The sequence below is a fragment of the Trematomus bernacchii genome, unplaced genomic scaffold (assembly GCF_902827165.1).
Source record: "Trematomus bernacchii unplaced genomic scaffold, fTreBer1.1, whole genome shotgun sequence".
NCBI lineage: Eukaryota > Metazoa > Chordata > Actinopteri > Perciformes > Nototheniidae > Trematomus > Trematomus bernacchii.
Genome location: NW_022988176.1, coordinates 490,148 through 509,012, shown reverse-complemented (window position 1 = coordinate 509,012; position 18,865 = coordinate 490,148). Strand labels below are relative to the sequence as shown.

The 18,865-nt window shown below is 39.5% G+C and overlaps 2 protein-coding genes across 2 annotated transcripts; one reads left to right on the top strand and one right to left on the bottom strand.

Annotated features, from left to right (window-relative positions):
- The first annotated feature begins 1,389 nt into the window (after positions 1 to 1,389).
- On the top strand, positions 1,390 to 14,127 carry myo1ha (myosin IHa). Its single transcript, XM_034122365.1, has 32 exons — positions 1,390 to 1,467; positions 4,195 to 4,329; positions 4,828 to 4,943; positions 5,036 to 5,234; positions 5,332 to 5,412; positions 5,859 to 6,038; positions 6,123 to 6,221; positions 6,301 to 6,417; positions 6,503 to 6,574; positions 6,669 to 6,788; positions 6,861 to 6,928; positions 7,063 to 7,168; positions 7,252 to 7,332; positions 7,418 to 7,509; positions 8,575 to 8,669; positions 8,776 to 8,822; positions 9,343 to 9,423; positions 10,430 to 10,535; positions 10,622 to 10,739; positions 10,861 to 10,974; positions 11,060 to 11,136; positions 11,227 to 11,295; positions 11,377 to 11,461; positions 11,536 to 11,698; positions 11,786 to 11,869; positions 11,949 to 12,042; positions 12,110 to 12,165; positions 12,247 to 12,382; positions 12,464 to 12,534; positions 12,757 to 12,854; positions 13,619 to 13,718; positions 13,956 to 14,127. Exons 1-32 carry the CDS (start codon positions 1,462 to 1,464, stop codon positions 13,980 to 13,982), a joined length of 3,093 nt encoding a protein of 1,030 aa, XP_033978256.1. The 5' UTR covers positions 1,390 to 1,461; the 3' UTR covers positions 13,983 to 14,127.
- Positions 14,128 to 14,420: 293 nt separating this feature from the next.
- kctd10 (potassium channel tetramerization domain containing 10) lies at positions 14,421 to 18,787 on the bottom strand. Its single transcript, XM_034122366.1, has 7 exons — positions 18,699 to 18,787; positions 17,012 to 17,225; positions 16,744 to 16,913; positions 16,308 to 16,394; positions 16,154 to 16,206; positions 15,840 to 16,035; positions 14,421 to 15,703 (listed from the first exon to the last, which is right to left on the bottom strand). The coding sequence occupies exons 1-7, from the start codon at positions 18,699 to 18,701 to the stop codon at positions 15,485 to 15,487; spliced, it is 942 nt and encodes a 313-aa protein (XP_033978257.1). The 5' UTR covers positions 18,702 to 18,787; the 3' UTR covers positions 14,421 to 15,484.
- Between the last annotated feature and the right edge of the window lie 78 nt (positions 18,788 to 18,865).

Here is an 18,865-nt window from a genome sequence, read left to right as displayed (position 1 = left end):
CCAAAGAGCCTACATCATCTCTTATTACCAAGTAAGAAAATTAACGTTAACAAATATGGTATTTATTTATTTATTTGCCTGACATGTATATAGTTTAATTTCATCTTCATCTGCTTTACTTGCACATTGGTCTGCAAAATAATCTGCTTTATTTTATTCTACTCAGTTTCTTCTTGCACTCGTTTTATTTTCTTTACTTTTTAAAACTTTTTTTACGTCTTATATGACTATGTTGCATTGTTGGCGGAGCTCTGGACTTAACATTATCATTGCAATTTCTGCACTGTAGCTAGTTTGCATTTGGAATCTTTGAATCTTTGTTAGTTCTAACAGATTTCAAGCTAGCATGTTATTTTCTGGGCAATGCTGTCTGCCTAGCCTTGAGGATTACAAGGCTTTGTGTTTTACATCATTACTTTTGTATGTTTTAAATATTTGATTAGGCTACATGTTTTTGTTGAAGTTTGCATTTACAAGGGCATGCTGGGTTTAAGGTGTTGACCGATAATTGCCATGTCACTGGTTCACATCTGGCCAAGGACCTTTCAAATCTCCATTTCCTTGAATTTCCTTCACTTAAATGTCATTAAGGGGATTTAGTTCAAGAAAAAGTATTAGGAAAAGAATAATGGACTTAAAGACCTTCAAATGCTATGAGATTGACTGGAATTAAAGTGCGGTTTTCTGGTAATAGCTTCCATCCAAGCAAAAAACGAGGTAATTGCATTTGGGCATCAACCCAGTAGCATTGTGCAGAAGCACTAAGCATTGGCAGCTCAGACGGCCACTCAAAATAAGAGTTCTCCCCTCACCAGCATTGTTATACTATGTAATAAAGCAGTTGGTGATTAGTCTGTAATGTATCCATCTAATCAAAGATCAGTAACCAGACCTTGACTGTGCCAGCAGGAGAGAAGAAGGAGACCGGGGGCTTTTAAGCTGTTGGTAGTGATGTAATGGAGCTTAGACACGGAGAAGAAGGAGAGAGGGAAAGGGGGATGGTTGGATTGGTGTGGTTTGGATCTTGTTTCTGTATCGTTATGTTACACTCAGTAGAGCAGTAGATACCCAGGTAAGCACTGAGTAAGATCTCCTTGTCCCTCCACCTCCCACGACATGAATGATTAAGCACCTGGCCCACAGTGCCTTGGGCCTTTGCATATGTGCACCCAGGCCTCCACACATCATCACTACTACTACTGCACACTGGATGAATGAGCTGCCAGACAAACCAGAGTAGATGACAGTTATTGTGTTTTTTATTAGTATTATATGAGCTGGACTCTTGCAAACTAACTGTCAACCATCCAGTGTTTACAGGTTCACTGATTGTCTTCATGCAAGCAGACACAGGAGGACACGCTACTCTCGTCTAACTTCTCTGGAGAGTTTTTTTTTTCACAGTTTGAATCCTCATCGAAAGTCTGCATCTGACAGCAGAATAATAACAGAGCTTCAGAAATGCAGGTTTGGGTTTTCTTTTGTGTCGTAAACTTTTGTAATGTGTTCATTTTGTCACCAGGTTTGATCATTTTATTGTGTTTGCTGAAGTTTAGTTATCATACCATAGATGATGTCCAAGAGTTTTAAAAACTGTAGTGATCCATTGACCAAAGGCATTAATAGATCCTAGTCCTGTTGCAAGTCACATTTTATGACAGAGAGTCTAATGAGAAGATTCATCTTATCGTCCGTCACGATCAAGTGTGTTTTTCACCTTCTCTTCTAAATAGTAACTAACTAAGCAGATTTCCCAAAATGTTAAACTAATGCTATACATTGATATTGAGTTACATGACCTTGGTTGGTACCACCTGAGCTGAACAAAACAGTGTTAATCTCTTTCTCTTAGGCGGAGATATTACCAATACATGAGACAATCAGACAAAATCCTCTTTAAGAGGGGGATAAACTTAACCACTTACTTTGTGCTAATTTGCTGCAGAAGCCCCCCCTCCCCTCCTTTGTCTAGAGATACCTCGGCTTCTCACACGGATGAGGTCACTCTGTCTCAGGCAACACTGACACTCTAGACCAAGATGAGGGACCATCTCTTCATTAAAATACAATTGGTTGTGCTCTGAGGTAGCATGGCAATTCACCTGATCTGACAATGGCTTAGTGGATTCCTTACATAACCATTCTTTCCGCCGTGCATGTGATTGGGCTGTCGATTGTTTAATTATATCTAGAATTACAACCAAGTTCACTTGGTTTGTATTATTTAAAGCCACAAAAACACATGCACAAGGACAACTTTTTTCTATATAGCCGGGGGCTTTCTTCAACTCTTTCTTTCTTGTCCTGCTGGACTGAGAACGCCCATTCAATGTTCAGCCTTTCTAGCACAGTGTCATTAGAAACACTTGTGCATGCTGCAGACAGCTTTCTTAAAAAGAAATACCTGCAGGACACCAAAGGAAACTTGAATGGGAACAAAGATTTTGTCAGTGCGAGGAATGACCTAAAACATTAGCATTATCATCTACCCCGAACTCTTTAATCCTCCTCTTGACAGGAGCTTATCTGTTCATGTTATTACTTGTAATACTGTATGGCAGATCCCTAAGTCACGCTGTCCCAGCATATTGTCTGCTTGTGCTGCCCTGAGAGAAGTTTGTTCCCATGAAGAAAGGGGGTGTCACAGATACCCCGCACCAGCACCACTACCATCACATTGCCAGATTGATTCTGACGTCCAAAAAAAGGTTCCTTCAATGATATTGTTCACCTGTCTCATTGGCTTAAAGTGGGTGGCTGGGAGGGGGAGGCTATGGGAAGGGGATCGGGTGAGGGTTATTGGTGGGGACACAGGGTGAGGGGTATTGTTGAGGAGAGGGGTGAGAGCATTGGGGGTGAGGGGCTGACAGGTGGAGAAAAACCCTCTCATCTGACTAGCCTCCTCTATCCTTCCATGGGGCCCCGTGTGAGCAGAGTAATGAAGTCCAAATTACAGAACAGGATTGCTACGAACAAGCCTCTATTGTTCGCCCCGGGGCAAACTAAATAAGTGTCACAGCAAGCAGCGGGGCACAGACCGTTACTGCACTATTTAGTCTGTCCCGTTGTCTCAAGACGGCCCCGATTCAGAGGTTCTCAGATCAGACAAATACAGCTCCCCTCCTCTCCCCCTCCTTCGCCCTCACCCTTCCTCTGTACAGCCAACCCCTCCCCAACTCCTCACCCCAAAATAGGCCAAATCTCCTCCATTGTGTTTCGACTGCCTAGTGTGAAATTCACTGTGACGTTAAATGTTTTCTAATGAATAATTACTGAATGGATATGCAGGGGGAATATGTGTAATGGATTGTAGACTGCATTTTAAAGACGTCTTTTTTGTCTCTGCTCCGTGGTATTTACAGGACAAAAACACTTGGCCTTTCTCAGAAGAAATGAGGGCCAGAGGCGGAGGATAGAGGCAGGGGGAGTAGGCGGAGGGGGGGGCGGAGGGCTTTGTGTCAATTAGATCCAATGGATTATCTTTTTTAATGTTTTTACAGAGAGAGTTGAGAATCAAAGGACTTCTGCTTCCAAAGGAGAGAGAGAGAAAAATACAAAACCAACAAAAGCTGTGAAAACCTTTGGTCTAAGTGTTGGTGCTGAGAATGCAAAACAGATTGGTGGAATTTTTCCCACTATGCCTCTTAAATGTGCCGCTGTTTTGGGCTCCCCAAGTCCATTTGCACAGTGTGTTGTGTTTGGTTGGTGTGTCAGCTCTAGTGAACTGCGGGCTGCCAGCCAAGGTCCCTGTGTGCTGTGTAGCGATCATTAGCTTCTGTCTGTTTGTCTGCACAATCACAGAGCTTTGCATCAAAGACACATAGGACCTCTAGACCTCTTATTTCAATAGAACTAACAGGGACCATGTTTGTGCTTTTTCTGGGGCTTTCTTTTTTAGCTCCGACATCCCCCATGGAGCCGTTTATGCAAACACTCATTCATCCAACCCCATTGTCGGAAAAACATGGAAGAGAATTTGGAATTTCATTGTTATGCATTTAAAATGTGTTTCACTTGTTGTTGTTACAAATTCATAAAGTTTTTAATTAAGTACTTTGAGGTATTGAATGTGTAATGTGTTTTTAGAAACTCATTAGATTATGATGCTAAACACCAGGAATTTGAAAAAGATATTTCCACTGCTCTTAAATTGTGCACTTGGCTGCCTAATGGTTGATACAACTTGTTGCACAGGGTCAGCTGGACATGGAGGGCGCCCTGACCGCCAGGGACCGGGTTGGGATCCAGGATTTTGTCCTCCTGGATGAAACCACAGAGACCGCCTTCCTCAGTAACCTCAAGAAACGCTTCAGCAAAGATCTCATCTATGTGAGTCGTTTGACTTTTCAACCCTCCTGTCATGTTCGGGTCAAATTTTACCGATTTAGTACTTTCATCAATTATTTATATTGTGTTTTACATTTGATTGCCTCAAGGCCTTATGATATCCTCCACAGTAGGCATTTGAACATATAAAATTGCTGATCACCACTTTCACTGAATTTTTAGTGGTTTAGTCAACTTTGTTACACCTATGGTGTGACGGGTCAAAAATGACCACCATAGGAGATGAATGGGTAACCTTAGATTATGTTAATCCATCAGAGAGTACACACCAACAAATGGACAACATTTTAATTTTACAATACATTTTCCGATAATGTTGCTAATGTTTGTTAATGTAAGAGCAGTTAAAACAGAACTGATGCATTTGACTGGTAACACCTAAGTAATGGGGGAGAAACTAACATGACAGGAGAGTTAAAAGCTTGCTGTCAACAAATGCTTGTATATCTTTACAATTATCAATGTCTTAACCTATTTCAGACCTACATTGGCACATTGCTAGTGTCTGTGAATCCCTACAAAGAGCTGGACATCTACAATAAGAAACACATGGAAATCTACATGGGTGTGAACTTTTTTGAGCTTCCACCACACATGTGAGTATGTGTAAAAACTAGAAATATGTGTTCATGTTCAATTGTTAATAGGTTTCTCTGTGGAAGATTTTGATTGCCTTGCATCCCCACAGCTACGCCTTGGCAGACAGCGCCTACCAAACCATGCTGACAGAGTTTAACAATCACTTCATCCTCATCTCTGGAGAGAGTGGAGCCGGGAAGACGGAGGCCTCTAAAAAGATCCTGCAGTATTACGCAGTCAGCTGTCCGAGCACCACTCTGCTCAACACTGTTAGGGACAAAATGCTCATGTCCAACCCTGTCCTCGAGGTGTGATGGTTACTTACGTTACATCCTTGTAATGACATATCAAACAGCAGGTCATGCTAACATTAATTATTCCATGTGCTATGGTGTTTCCTTACAGGCTTTCGGCAATGCCAAAACATTGAAAAATGATAACTCAAGTCGGTTTGGGAAGTATATGGACATTCAGTTTGACAGCCAGGTAAGATTCAAGGGACGGATTGACAGAAGGGCTTTCAAGAATATATTAATACATTATAATTAAGAAAAAAAAGGAAGTTCATGAGAAGTCTTTTACTGTGATCCAACAATTTTGGTATTTATTTGGAATTTAAATTATGTGTGGTAACTTGGGGTGGTGGAAATATGTATATAAATTAAAAATTATGCTGATTTTTAAACATATACATGTTTAGTTTGAAAGCTCAGTCTAATTATAAAATGAGTGTAAAAATACATTTACAGACTTAAAAGGAATGAAGGGCAAACTTAAGAACTATGATTGTTCATTTAAAAATAAGGAGAACGTTAATATTCTCTCTCAATTTATCCAAAAGAGGATTTTTTTTAAATCTGTCCACTGGACCATAGGCTATGTTTTTTCTGCAAGTTGTAGAGCTGCTGTCTTTAGGATCCTGATGCCCATAGGGGGATGCTGTCGGAGGACATATCCTGAACTACCTGCTGGAGAAGTCGAGGGTGGTGCATCAGAATCACGGGGAGAGAAACTTCCACATCTTCTACCAGCTGGTGGAGGGAGGGGAGGACGACCTGCTGCACCAGATGGGCCTGGAGAGAGACTGCCAGCATTACAACTATCTAACCCAAGTATGTATGACTCAGAGTTTTAATAAAGAAAAGATTCAAGAGTAAACGTTGACAATGTGTTGCTATTATTGCTGTTTCTCACAGGGCGAGTGTGCCATTGTGTCCTCCATTAATGACAGAAATGACTGGAAAACAGTGAAAAATGCACTACAAATCATCAACATTGATGAGATTAACACTAATGTAGGTGAAATGCGGATCTAAATCACTCATTATTCCCTTCTTGTTTTACATTGCCTTAAAAAATGTCCCTTTTTTGCAGCACTTGTTTGGGACCGTTGCTAGCGTTCTCCACTTGGGGAATGTGCAGTTTGACTCGGACAGTAAAGGCCATGCCCTGCTGAACAACAACAACGCAGAGCTGCGCTGGGTTTCAAATGTAAGAGAATGATAATGGAAAGAATTTGGATATCCAGGGATGATTAAAAAAAGTCAAAGAATAAACTGACTTAATGTCCCTGCAGCTGCTAGGAGTCGATGCTCACAGTCTCCAAGAGGGACTCACATACAGGAAAATTGAAGCCAAAAATGAACAGGTGTCCTTGACTTACATTTATGATAATGTTTGTTTCTACTTGAACCTTCTCTGTAGTGGTTGAAATGTAGCTCTGACTTTGTCTCACTGCGAAGGTCCTCAGCCCATTCACAACTGATCATGCCATCTATGCTAGAGATGCCCTGGCCAAAGCCATCTACGGACAGACCTTCACCTGGCTGGTGAACAAGATCAACGAGTCCATGGAGAACAAGGTGAGGAGAGTGGTGTGTGACACATCCAATACACCCAGGATGAGTATATAATGACTTCCTTTTTATTCCCAGGACAACTCGAGGAAGACTGTAATAGGGCTTTTGGACATATATGGTTTTGAGGTTTTCTATGTAAACAGGTAAGCAGAAATTCCCTTTGTGACACTGATTTGATTATATTGGATATCCTGATGAAGGTTTTTTATAGCTTAAAAAATGAGTTTGTGATTATAATTACCTACTGAGCGAAATCCTCTTTTGTCATGGCCCTCAGTTTTGAGCAGTTCTGTATAAACTACTGCAACGAGAAGCTGCAGCAGCTTTTCATTCAACTGACGCTGAAAGCTGAGCAGGAAGAATATGAGGCAGAAGATATTGAGGTAAACCTGAAACAAAAGTAGTGTTGAATAATTAATCAATGACTTTGATTGAGTATGTTAACACTGACTGATTTTTCCTCTAGTGGGAACCAGTTCAATTCTTCAACAATAAGATCATCTGCGACCTGGTTGAGGATAAATACAGAGGGATCATAACAATACTGGTGTGTGTTTACTGCAATAGAACAGTTCATTGAAAGGGAAGCACTGAAGCTGACTTATTTCCATGTTTTGATGATAATCCTCCAGGATGAGGAGTGTCTCAGGCCAGGAGACGCCTCAGATCTCACCTTCCTGGAAAGACTGGAAGAAAAGATGGGAAATCACCCTCACTTTGTCACGTAATTAAAAAAGCTCATCTTAAAATATCACACAATCCTCAAATTATAGGATAGGATAAGATAAGACTGTAGAACAGGGGTGTCAAACTCAATTTCATCGTGGGCCACATTAGCATTATGGTTGCACTCAAAGGGCCGGTTGTAACTATATAAATAATATACATATATAAATACATATATATGAAATAATGTATTATATTATATTATTGCCTCTGCATTGGATTATTATCGGATAGGGTAATAACTTCATAATTAACTACGTCTGAAAGCAGAAGTCTAGGGCAAATAATTGCAAGTCTCTTCAGTGAGAATGTTACAAAATGAGATGCATTATGGGACATGTAGTTTATGGGCAACATGCTTCTGTAAGATAAGATAAGATGGACCTTTATTAATCCCCGTGGGGAAATTCAGTAGTTTAACAGCAACAGGGTAAGATTGAAAAACAGAAAGATAAATAACTATAAAATAAGAAATTAATTAAAATGAACATATATAGATATACTGTAAAGTAGCATGTAACCGTATAATAAACGTATTATATTCTTTGCAAGCTCTTGCGGGCCACATAAAATGAAGTCGCGGGCCGGATTTGGCCCCCGGGCCTTGAGTTTGACACCCCTGCTGTAGAAGGACCTTATTGTGCCAGAGTTACAAAAGATACAATCAATAATAATAATAATAATAGTAACAATAATAAAACTGTACACTAACAGGCAGTAAAAAAAAAAGCAGATTAAACAACAAACCGAGAGGGACAAATAATGAATGTAAAAAACAGACATTACAAAAAACGTAGTGGCAGATATGTAGTAGAAATATATTTGCCACATATGGAGGTTCACATGATCAGTGCTTTTGAGATGCACTTTTAATTAAGTATGAACTCCATCTAAATGTGTAATTCAAAGCTTGTCCTCACCCCTGAAGTGTTACCCATTCATCAAATGTGTGCTGACTGGTCCCTCGTGAGCCGACAGTGAGCCGATAGAGACGGAGGATTAGGACGGTCTGTATAGCCTCTGCTCTTCATCCCTCTGTCTCTCCCCACCTCTTTGACTGCAGGCACAAACTGGCTGACAAAATGACACGTAAGACTCTGGAGAGGGGAGATTTCCGTCTCTTGCATTATGCCGGGGAGGTCACCTACTGCGTTGTGGGTAAAAGAAACCACAGTGTCAGGCCCTGTTACTCAAACATCTAACACTTTTATTTATTTTTAACTGACTAACAGCCTTTTATTCCTCTTCTTCTGTGACATTATAGGTTTCTTGGACAAAAACAATGACCGATTGTATAGGAACATAAAGGATGTAAGTCTACAAATGTAAATGTTTTATAATGTGAAGCAAAGAGTGGCTCAATGGAAACTCTTTTAATTAGTATATAGATTGTTATCAGTTATTTAGACCTAAGGTTTCAAAACTTGGTCTACAGTGTCTTTTTTCTTGATAGTACGCTTATTTATTTATTGTTTAATATTCATAGACCAAGGGCATAGGTCACTTTTATAATATAATAATGATGGCTCCACATACGTAAAACAATACATGTGTTAAAGAACATTAAAAAGCTGCTTATTGTTTACTTACAGCTTTTTATATTTCCATTCTTCATGCCACTTATATGACTCCAAACGTTAACACTATTAATGCAATGCAGAAATTAATATTGATATTAATTACACATGTGTTTGACAAATGTGAAAAAGTCTATTCAACTGGAGTTACTGCTATAAAATAACACTAAAGGTTTACAAACAATGTTTAAGTGTCACACATAATGGTGAATTGGTGCGTTATAATCTGTGTGTGTTCTCCTATCTTCTTACAGCTGATTGGTCAGTCTAAAAATGCCATAGTGAAAGAGTGCTTCTCCTCAACGGATCCAGACAGCAGACGAAGACCAGAAACAGTAAGTGCTCTCCACATCCTTCATCTGTATTAATGATGAAGATGATGTTATATATTATTGTCGTGGCTTCCTTCCTTGTCTTTCCATCAAGCCACTTGACGCCTTAAACAGACAGTTCTAACTCGTTTCTTTCCTTTAAATTACTCACAGATTGAAGTGTTGCTTGGCCTCCGATGGTTTAGATGATGTTGCGATGTGTTTGCTCAAAATAAAATAACAAACTTTTGCACATGCAACAAAGAAAAATGGCCTTTACAATATTCAAAAGAAATAGGCAAAACTCAAATAAAATAACAAACAACTTAGGTATTCTTTCTTTCTTGATAATGCTTATAACTTCATAACTTAAAGGGTACTTGTACGATTTGTATGTACGTGTACGTGTACAGTTAAAAACTGTTCCTCGACGGCGTCTCTCAACAGGTTGCCCATCACTGTGGCTTTAGCGCAGGCGCCGTGGGAATTGTAGTCCTTTATAGTGCGTTGACTACAGACGTCACAATTAGGTGGCCTTTCTTATAAAATCAAAATACTGCCTCTAACAATTATCATCAGTACTGTGCTGTGGCTCAGAGTTTCAAGCCATATATAAACGTTCCTTTTCATGGCATTATCTAAAGTGGAAAAGGAGATTCTTTAAAAGAATTAGCATGTACCAAACATATTTGTTGACCTACAAAATGCATTTAGAAAAAAATAACTTGTAAAAAAACAACAAGGAGATCAAATAACTATCCAAGTTCCATATCATTTACAAATAATGTGAGAGGAAGAGAGAGGAATGTAGACCAATAACGGTATATAGGATAATACACATTTCAATTTTATTTAAAGACTAAAAAGATGCAGATTAAAGTTGAGGAGAAACACATCAGTAAGTGGTCTGGATAGAGTGACCACTGACACAAAGGCAGGTCGTTCTTTCAGCCTGACTGTGTCCTCATTAAGCCATGTGTACGTGACAGATGAAGTGTTGGGGATAACGCCCCTCTTGCTGTGTCTGAAGGTGGCGACCCAGTTTAAGAGCAGCCTGCTGAAGCTGACAGAGATCCTCATGGCTAAAGAGGCCTGGTACATACGCTGTCTGAAATCCAACGAGTCCAAGCAGCCAGGTACTTGGAGCTAATAGAAAGCACATGAAGCCATTTTGTGAACAGGATGGAGATGTTTCAATCTGAGTCTCTCCTCTCTCATGCAGGTCAATTTGACGAAGCGCTGATCAGGCACCAGGTGAAGTACCTGGGCTTGTTGGAGCACCTCAGGGTCAGAAGAGCGGGTTTTGCGTACAGACGCAAATATGAAGTCTTCTTAAAGCGGTATGAAGGACCACAGAGCTTTGACCCTGTACTTGATGTTTAAATGAAAACCCTTTGGTTGAGTAGTTTCTTTCCAGTGCAGTTAAAACTTACTGAGAGGGTTGTTTGGTGCATCTTGCAGATATAAACCCCTGTGCCCAGCCACCTGGCCTCACTGGAGAGGAATGCCTGCTGATGGAGTGGAAGTGCTGGTTCAACATCTCGGCTACATGCCAAATGAGTACAAGATGGGACGGTGAGGAGAGCACTTCCTAATAACAACAGAACAAAAACATACTTAAGAAGTAATGAAAACATTCACATGGGTTCCTTTGTTATAGTACCAAAATATTCATCCGCCACCCGAGGACACTTTATGCCACAGAGGATGCTTATGAGAGATGTAAACATGAATTGGGTAGGTGCAAATATAATGTATTTAATTTCCAGTCATTTCTAGTCGAAAACAAATGTCAAAAAGTGACTTATTTGTTCTTTGAATTTGCAGCAACGAGGCTCCAGGCCAAATACAAAGGATACAAAGCAAAGGGAGAATTTAAAAAACAGAAAGAAGCAGGTAAACGCCACAGTGCATGATATTATTATATAAATAAAGGAAAATTACACACTATACAAATACAAATGTTTATATCCTTAGCCACCAAGATTGAAACCTGCTGGAGAGGCGTGCAGGCTAGGAAGGAGCGAGATAAGAGAGCCTGGGCTGTGAAAGTCATCAAGAAGTAAGACATGTCATTACACGACTCCTCAGGCTTACTGTCACATTCAATATAACAGCATTTTCAATCATTTTTAGATTCATCAAAGGTTACATGAACAGGGGGCAATTAAAAAACACGGATAACTCGGAGTACCTGGCCTTTGTGAGACAAAATTACTTGAACAGGCTCAAAGGCAACCTGCCAAAGACGGTGCTGGATAAAACCACCTGGCAAACTCCACCAGCAGTCCTGGCAGAGGTAACATGATTAACTTACTTCATTGTCAACCAGATTAGAGCTTAGCTTCTATTTTGACTTCGTGCTAATTTGTTTTGTTTTTGTCAGACATCTGAGATACTGCGTGTGCTTCACTACCGTCTAATGGTGCGGAAGTATGTGCGAGGAATCACACCCCAGAAAAAAGCCCAGGTGACACACATGTAAATACATTATAAAAAACTTCATATTATCTTGAAATTAAAACCTAATATGTTTTTGTTTCTTTTAGTTACAACTGAAGTTTCTCACCAGCTCCATCTTCAAGGGAAAAAAGGAGAGCTATCCACAGAGTATCGCTCAGCCTTTCGTGGACACCAGAATCAGTAAGTAGTGACACATTCACACATTTCACATTTTATTCATCAATTGAACTAAATGTATTACCTCCAGGTGAACAAGAGATAAACATGAGGGTTCTGCAGACGATTCGCAACGAGCACATTAAGGTGATCAAAATCCTTTTAAACCCAGAAGAAACAGTCTCACATGGAACGTAACTAACTGTGCGATGTTCTGTGTTTCTGTAGTACGGTGTCCCGGTGATTAAATATAACAGGAATGGTTTCAAACCAAGGCCGCGACAGCTCGTCCTCACACAGACGGCTGCCTACGTGATAGAGGAGGCCAAGATCAAACAGAGAGTGCTGTACACCTCTCTCAAAGGTCAGGACAATGAAATAATATGTGTTTCGCCTTTAGGGAAATTCTTTCAAATATACGTGTCTTTATTTGACTATTTTTCAGGTATTTCGGTCAGTAACTTGACAGACGGCATCATTGTGCTGCACATAACATGTGAGGACCCTAAACAGAAGGTATGCATGCAGGAGATATTTGAGATCATCAGAATGTTCCTGTTTTTCACTTCAACTGGGAAAGCTTTATTATGGTATGAATGGAAATGATCACATAAGGTGGAGTCGGACAACACTGCCATCACTGGAGCATTTGCATTATTCACTTACAGATCACTGGTTATGTGAAGTATTTGTTTGTTCAATTGATCTAATAGAGTACACTTTTGTTAATTGTTTCAGGGGGACCTTCTGATGCAGTGCGACCATTTGTTTGAGTTTTTGACCAAACTCTGTTTCATTGCTAACAAACAGAATTCAGTCAAAGTGGTTCAGGGCAGGTGAGTCTGTGCGGAGACACTGCTGAGAATGGGGTTCAAGTTTTAACAAATACAAAAACACAATTAATCTTATAAAATCAATTGCTTACAAACAGATCATATTCTTTGTAAAAAGGTATGTATTGAATATATGCTTATTTGCATTATTTTATTGAACAGAAATCCGAACACTGCATAAAGCCGGGTTTAAGTATTGTTTCATTTCATAACTCATTACAGACAAACTTTTCTACAGGGTGGATTTTGGATATCTCTTTGTCATTCCACAAATAATAATAATGCTGTCAACAGCCATTTAAAAAGACACATTTTTACCATGTTTTAGGAAGAATTTTGTATAAATGTTTTATAAATCGGACTATGAATGACATACAAACAACCTTTTTCGGTAAATGCTTTGTAATAGAGAAAGACATTACATGGAAAAGGTTGTTGTATGTCATGTCTACTTTAGTGTAGCTTATTGGCTCAGAATGAGATTTAAAAAAATGCATTTGGAAAGAACGGCTTAAAGATAATATTAATTTTAAAATGTCATCCATTTTGAGACAGGTGAATAGGGTGACTTTGAACAAATATACTCACTTTGAAACTTCCTGACTTGATCACTAAGACAAATGTTTTCTGTAGTACACTTTGTCTGAATGTATGTTTAAATGTGCAAAATAATTGTTATGCCCTTAGTGTTTTGCATTAAGAAGTATTCAAAGAGGTTGGATTTGAGATGTGCTTCAATCTAAAATAATTTGTGTTTCGATTTTCAGCATCAAGATTGAAATCCAGGCAGGGAAAGAGAGTGCGGTGGACTTCAGCCTCGGACAGGAACCCATGGTGTTCAAGGCTAAGAACGGACACCTCATGGTGGTGAGACCAGTGCTGATGATGAAGAGTGCACCGTGTGCTGTTATATGATGATGAAGAGTGCACCGTGTGTTTTGCTGATGATGAAGAGTGCACCGTCCGTGTGTTATATGATGATGAAGAGTGCACCGTGTGTTTTGCTGATGATGAAGAGTGTGTTATACTGTATGATGCTCTGCTCTCAGATTAAGCTACACACTAAAGTATGAAATGTAATATAAAGTGTTTTCTTCACTGCAGGTTGCCACTCGGGCTAGGACACGGTAACTTGTGTGGGGTTGAGGCGACACACAAGAAGCCCCTGCATATTTCATTAGAAGACCCCTGAGGGGAGATCAACATGTCTACAGAAAACACACCTGGCCAGAAGCACTAAAGAAACCAAGGAAGAAGTTGCTTTGTTGTACAGCTTTGTTTCTCATCTAGTCACATAAGTAAAGGACACGTGTATTTTTCCACTACAGACAATCTCATTCTTACAAGGTTAACGTTTTAACATCATTCTCTGTAAAGAGAGGGCTTGTCTGCTATTTTGATCATTGAAGTTCAAAGCAAATCAAACATTTCAATCTACAAAACTATTTTAATGCAAAACAAACGATTCAGATACTGCTTTGTGCAATTTTGATCCTCAAAATGAAGCCATTTGTATGATAATTTTGTACGTTCGCTGATATGATGCAAAGTAGAAACAGAACAAATAAATGTTTGTAGAAATTTATTTGTGATAAAGTATGTATAAATATAAAACATACATATATGTTCACTTCTGTACAACAGACCTACGAGTACTGTGATTGCTAGACATATTTCAACTAAAACTGATTGTGTGGAAACAGTACATTCTCTGATGAATGCGGCGATGAAGGACAGGTCTAATTTCGCTCCCTGTTAAAAGCGTGTAGACAGGATTCCCTTCCTGCCAGGGAGATCTCCGATTACAGTCATTCAGCTCAACCTCAGCATCCATCATTCACCCCAGTACATTTAACACCTAAGGTCACAGCTCAGGTTCCTCCACTGAACATAATCATCATTTAGTGGAGTGAAGGGAAAATGCATACATGTTAATACTAAATGTGACAGAAGCAATACAGTGAAATGTTGCATCCACCTGTGATATCTTACATTTATCAAAACATTACAATTTTAAAATGTAATCGCCATTATCTGCAGGCTACATACTAGCCTTGGTAACATTTTTAGGAGTTTTCAAGAGTAAAATATTGCCACCATGTGGCTACAATGTGAACACCACCTGGTAAATCCACTGGTGATCTTACAGTGGACCGGTCAGAACCATGGTAAGAGGGAAAAAAAGTACATTTATCTTGAGTTGCTTACATGATATAATTCTTGTTCTTTTGGATCTAATGAGGACCTCCAATAACAGATGTATACCAACAATACAATATCTCTTGTTTCCACTATCATTTAAAACTGGATACCTGATGCAAATACCCATGTGTAATGGGTTCTGCAAACTAAAATAAAACCGTGAGAAAAGTTATCATGACTAACAAACAGAGAACAAAACACTTCATACAGCCGGTCAGACAATGAAGATGACACACAAACAAACACAAAATCACTTCATCAGCACACATGGTTGGATAACACGCATCTCAAAGGAGTCTCCTGGAGTAAAAGCTGCTAAAATAAGAGAAGAGTGGAAGTGATACAGAAAGGGCGCTGGGTGATGTAAGGCACAAGCGTGGTGCAAAGGCTGTCCAGGTCAGAGACACAGCTGACGGGTGGAAGGAGGAAGGTCACTGGTGGTGGTGTGTGCGGTCGTCCGGTCGTTTGATATGAATCCTACGAACTCGCTCGATTCGATCTCGCTCATCGTCCTCATCCAGATGATGAGATCGTCCTGCAGCGCCCCCTGTGGCCTCCAGCAGGGCATTGTCTGGACCCCTCCCATCATGGGACTCATACAGGAGGATGTTGAGGGTCTCCTCATAGATTCGTGCTTCAGGGAACTCCACCTGAAGGAGAGTGGTACACCAGAGATTAGTGAGAGAACAAACTGTAGTTGTATGCTTGCAAAAGCGCAGCAAACTCTAAGGAGGGCATACAACATGCATATACAGTACATAGTATCTATATATTTTTTTTTTGTACCTTTGTCTGCTTTTTTTCTGTGGCATAAACAATGGAGGTACAGCACACTTCAGCGATCTTACGCCCCTGACCATAAAAGGACCAACAACAGATCTCATCCCCAATCACATCTTTGATGAAGAGCACCCGGCCGTTGAACCGCAGAGACAGCTTGTCAAACAGCTCAATATTTTTCAGCATGTTGTCATCAGAATTGCTGGAGGAAAAGAAAGGAAATACAATAGGGTTCATTATTTAGACAACTTTTAGGAATTCGGTAAATGACGTTCTTTCTTTAACATGTTAGCTCCATACATCAGTGAAGGAGGACTCACCTGGTATATGAATATTTGTTGTTGCTTCGGTTATACAGCAGTTTGACAGTAGGCTGTGGAAACAAACGTTTTTTTTTTTTTTAAATAAGCGAAAGAAATTCCCTTGACATTTTCCCTTGGAAATCTGGCACATTATTTAGAAAACAGAACGTACCTTATTCGAGGTTGCAATAAGCTTCTGCTCCTCCTTAGATGATGTCATTAGAGGCACTTTACAAAGGGGTTCATAACTTTCTTTGTTCTGTAGGAAAAAAAGAATAACATTTGATTTTTCCATTAAAAAAGATCCACCTCAAAGCTGGCACACAGTATATTATACATTGAAGGATGCCATCTGGTGGAACAGAGTAGCAAAGAGGAAGGAGGACATGAAACCCCCCAGGCAATAAATAAGACTACATTCTTTTAACCTTTCAAGCAGATACGTTTATAATTGTTTCATAAAAAACGTACTATCTTTCAGTTAGTGCGCTAAGGAATTTCAGAAATATACAAAAAAATGTATGACTTGTTAATGGTTCTGTGGAGCTAATTTAATGACAGTTCTGAAGATATCACAATGGACAAAATATGCGTTTATCATTAAGTACCTGCAAGGCCGCGGTGCATTCATCAGCCAGGCCCTGTACGAGGTAATACTTGGCCTCAGCGAGCAGCTCCTCGGTCTCCCGCCGGCTGTCTGGGAGAGGCACGGCCCCGTCTCTAAGGTAGTTAAGGATTGTTCCAAAATGTTTCCCGCAGCGATCAATCAAGATCCAACCTGTGGATATGAAACAATGAAACATAAGTTAGTAATAGATCAAGGCCAGAGGAGGGCTAACATAAGCCATGCTAATATGATTTTCACCAAAAGCTCACCTTCGCTGTCTGTGAGGACCTCCATCCTGCCGCTGAACATGGCTTTGAGCATGGTGTCCTGTTTGGTTAGTGTCTGCATTGTAGTGTAGTACAGTGCTCCACCCACATTTAGCTTCACATATTTCGAGCTCGGGCTGGAGCCTTTGAAGGATGTAGTCCGGTTTGAAGCTGCCGGCACTGCCGTGCTCACCGCACTCTCTCCTGACATCTCTTCCTAGGACAGAACAAGGTCAAACACAGAGTGACACCTGGATCTAGTGTCGCTGGATTAGCTTGTTAACTGAACAGAGTGGAAACAAATGATTACTACAAAGGTCTATGTTAATGTTAGGTAGCTATTTTTTAAGGAAAGGGCGGACATGTTTTGTTTTTAACGAATACACCAATGCACTAGTCCGTCTCCTAATATTTGGCGACTTTTAAACCATTAAAAGGACAAACCATTTGTCGTTGCTAAAGATGTGATTTTACTAAATCCTAGCCACAAGTATAGGGATACATTTTAAAATAGGCACAAGCGTTTATGGCCGCAGGACAGTGTTATTATATTGACTCAGAATAAATGTGTCAATCTTGATTGTTATGAAGGAACATTTTGCATTTCATTTACACATCTTTAAATATTTCAGTTTTTTTTTTTAGATTTGTTGACAACCTGAAAAAGTATATATATTATACATCACCATTTCAGTCTTTGAATCTGCAAAATGACTAGAATAAATGTGGTGATCCAAGTATTTTATTTGAGACTCTGTACTTCGGACAAAGGTTTGACAGTTAAGAACTTTAGCAACACTTTTACGATACACAATAAATATATAAAATAATTTTGAGGTACTTGTACTTTACTAGAGTATTTCAATTTGTTGCTACTTTGTACTTCTACCCCACTACAATTTAGAGGTTAATTGTGTACTTTTACTCCACTATATTTATTTAATGTTTAATGTTATTTAATATTTACTTTGCAGATATGGATGACTAATGTGAAATATAATCAACATTTAAAAAGACAAAAGTAAATCCACAAGCTACCCTGCAGCATACCAAGTCATTAAAACTAGCTGCACCTTTACCAGCTTTCAAAAACACATTAATGCATCAATAATTATAAAACATATAATATATATTATTCTGAATTTAGGCGAATATGCATAATGAGTACTTTTACTTTTAGTACTTTATGTTTATTTTAATACTTTTACTTGAGTAACCCTATGCATGCAGGACTTTGTGTATTCCTACACTCAGGTACTTCTTCCACCTCTGACTTCCGAAGATAATTCCCTTTTCTTTAGTATTCAACGTTTTGTTCGGACTGTCATGATAAACTGGAATAGGGCAATGGAAATTAAAAGACATCGGAACAGACTTTTACTATGCGCCTGCCTGCTATCCTTTTACAAAACGCAAGAAAAAGCGTTATTACATGTATACGACTATTCACGACTTAGTCTCTCGTTGTAGGATCAAACACTGAACCTTTAATCATCCTTTAATCCAGTAAGTAGTAATTTGATTTTAGCCAGCACCGCTTTTGAGCTAGCTAGCTAGTTAGCATCAACTAAAGTTATTGATATGGCAGACGATATACATATTGCTACGGAGACAATTGTAAACAACTGTATCTACACAACGGTATGGGTCTGTTTGTAATTGTCTTTAGATAAAACAGAAGTATATTTACCATAGAAGCCGCAGCAGACTTTATAACTGTAGCTTGCTAACGTCAGTCAGCTAACACCCACTTCCTTCCGGTCCGCCGCTGCGCAGTTATAAATGTGACGTCATCTGCTCTGTTTAAAGGGACCGTATTTGTCAGACGGCTCAGTGTTACCGGAGTATTCTAGGTGG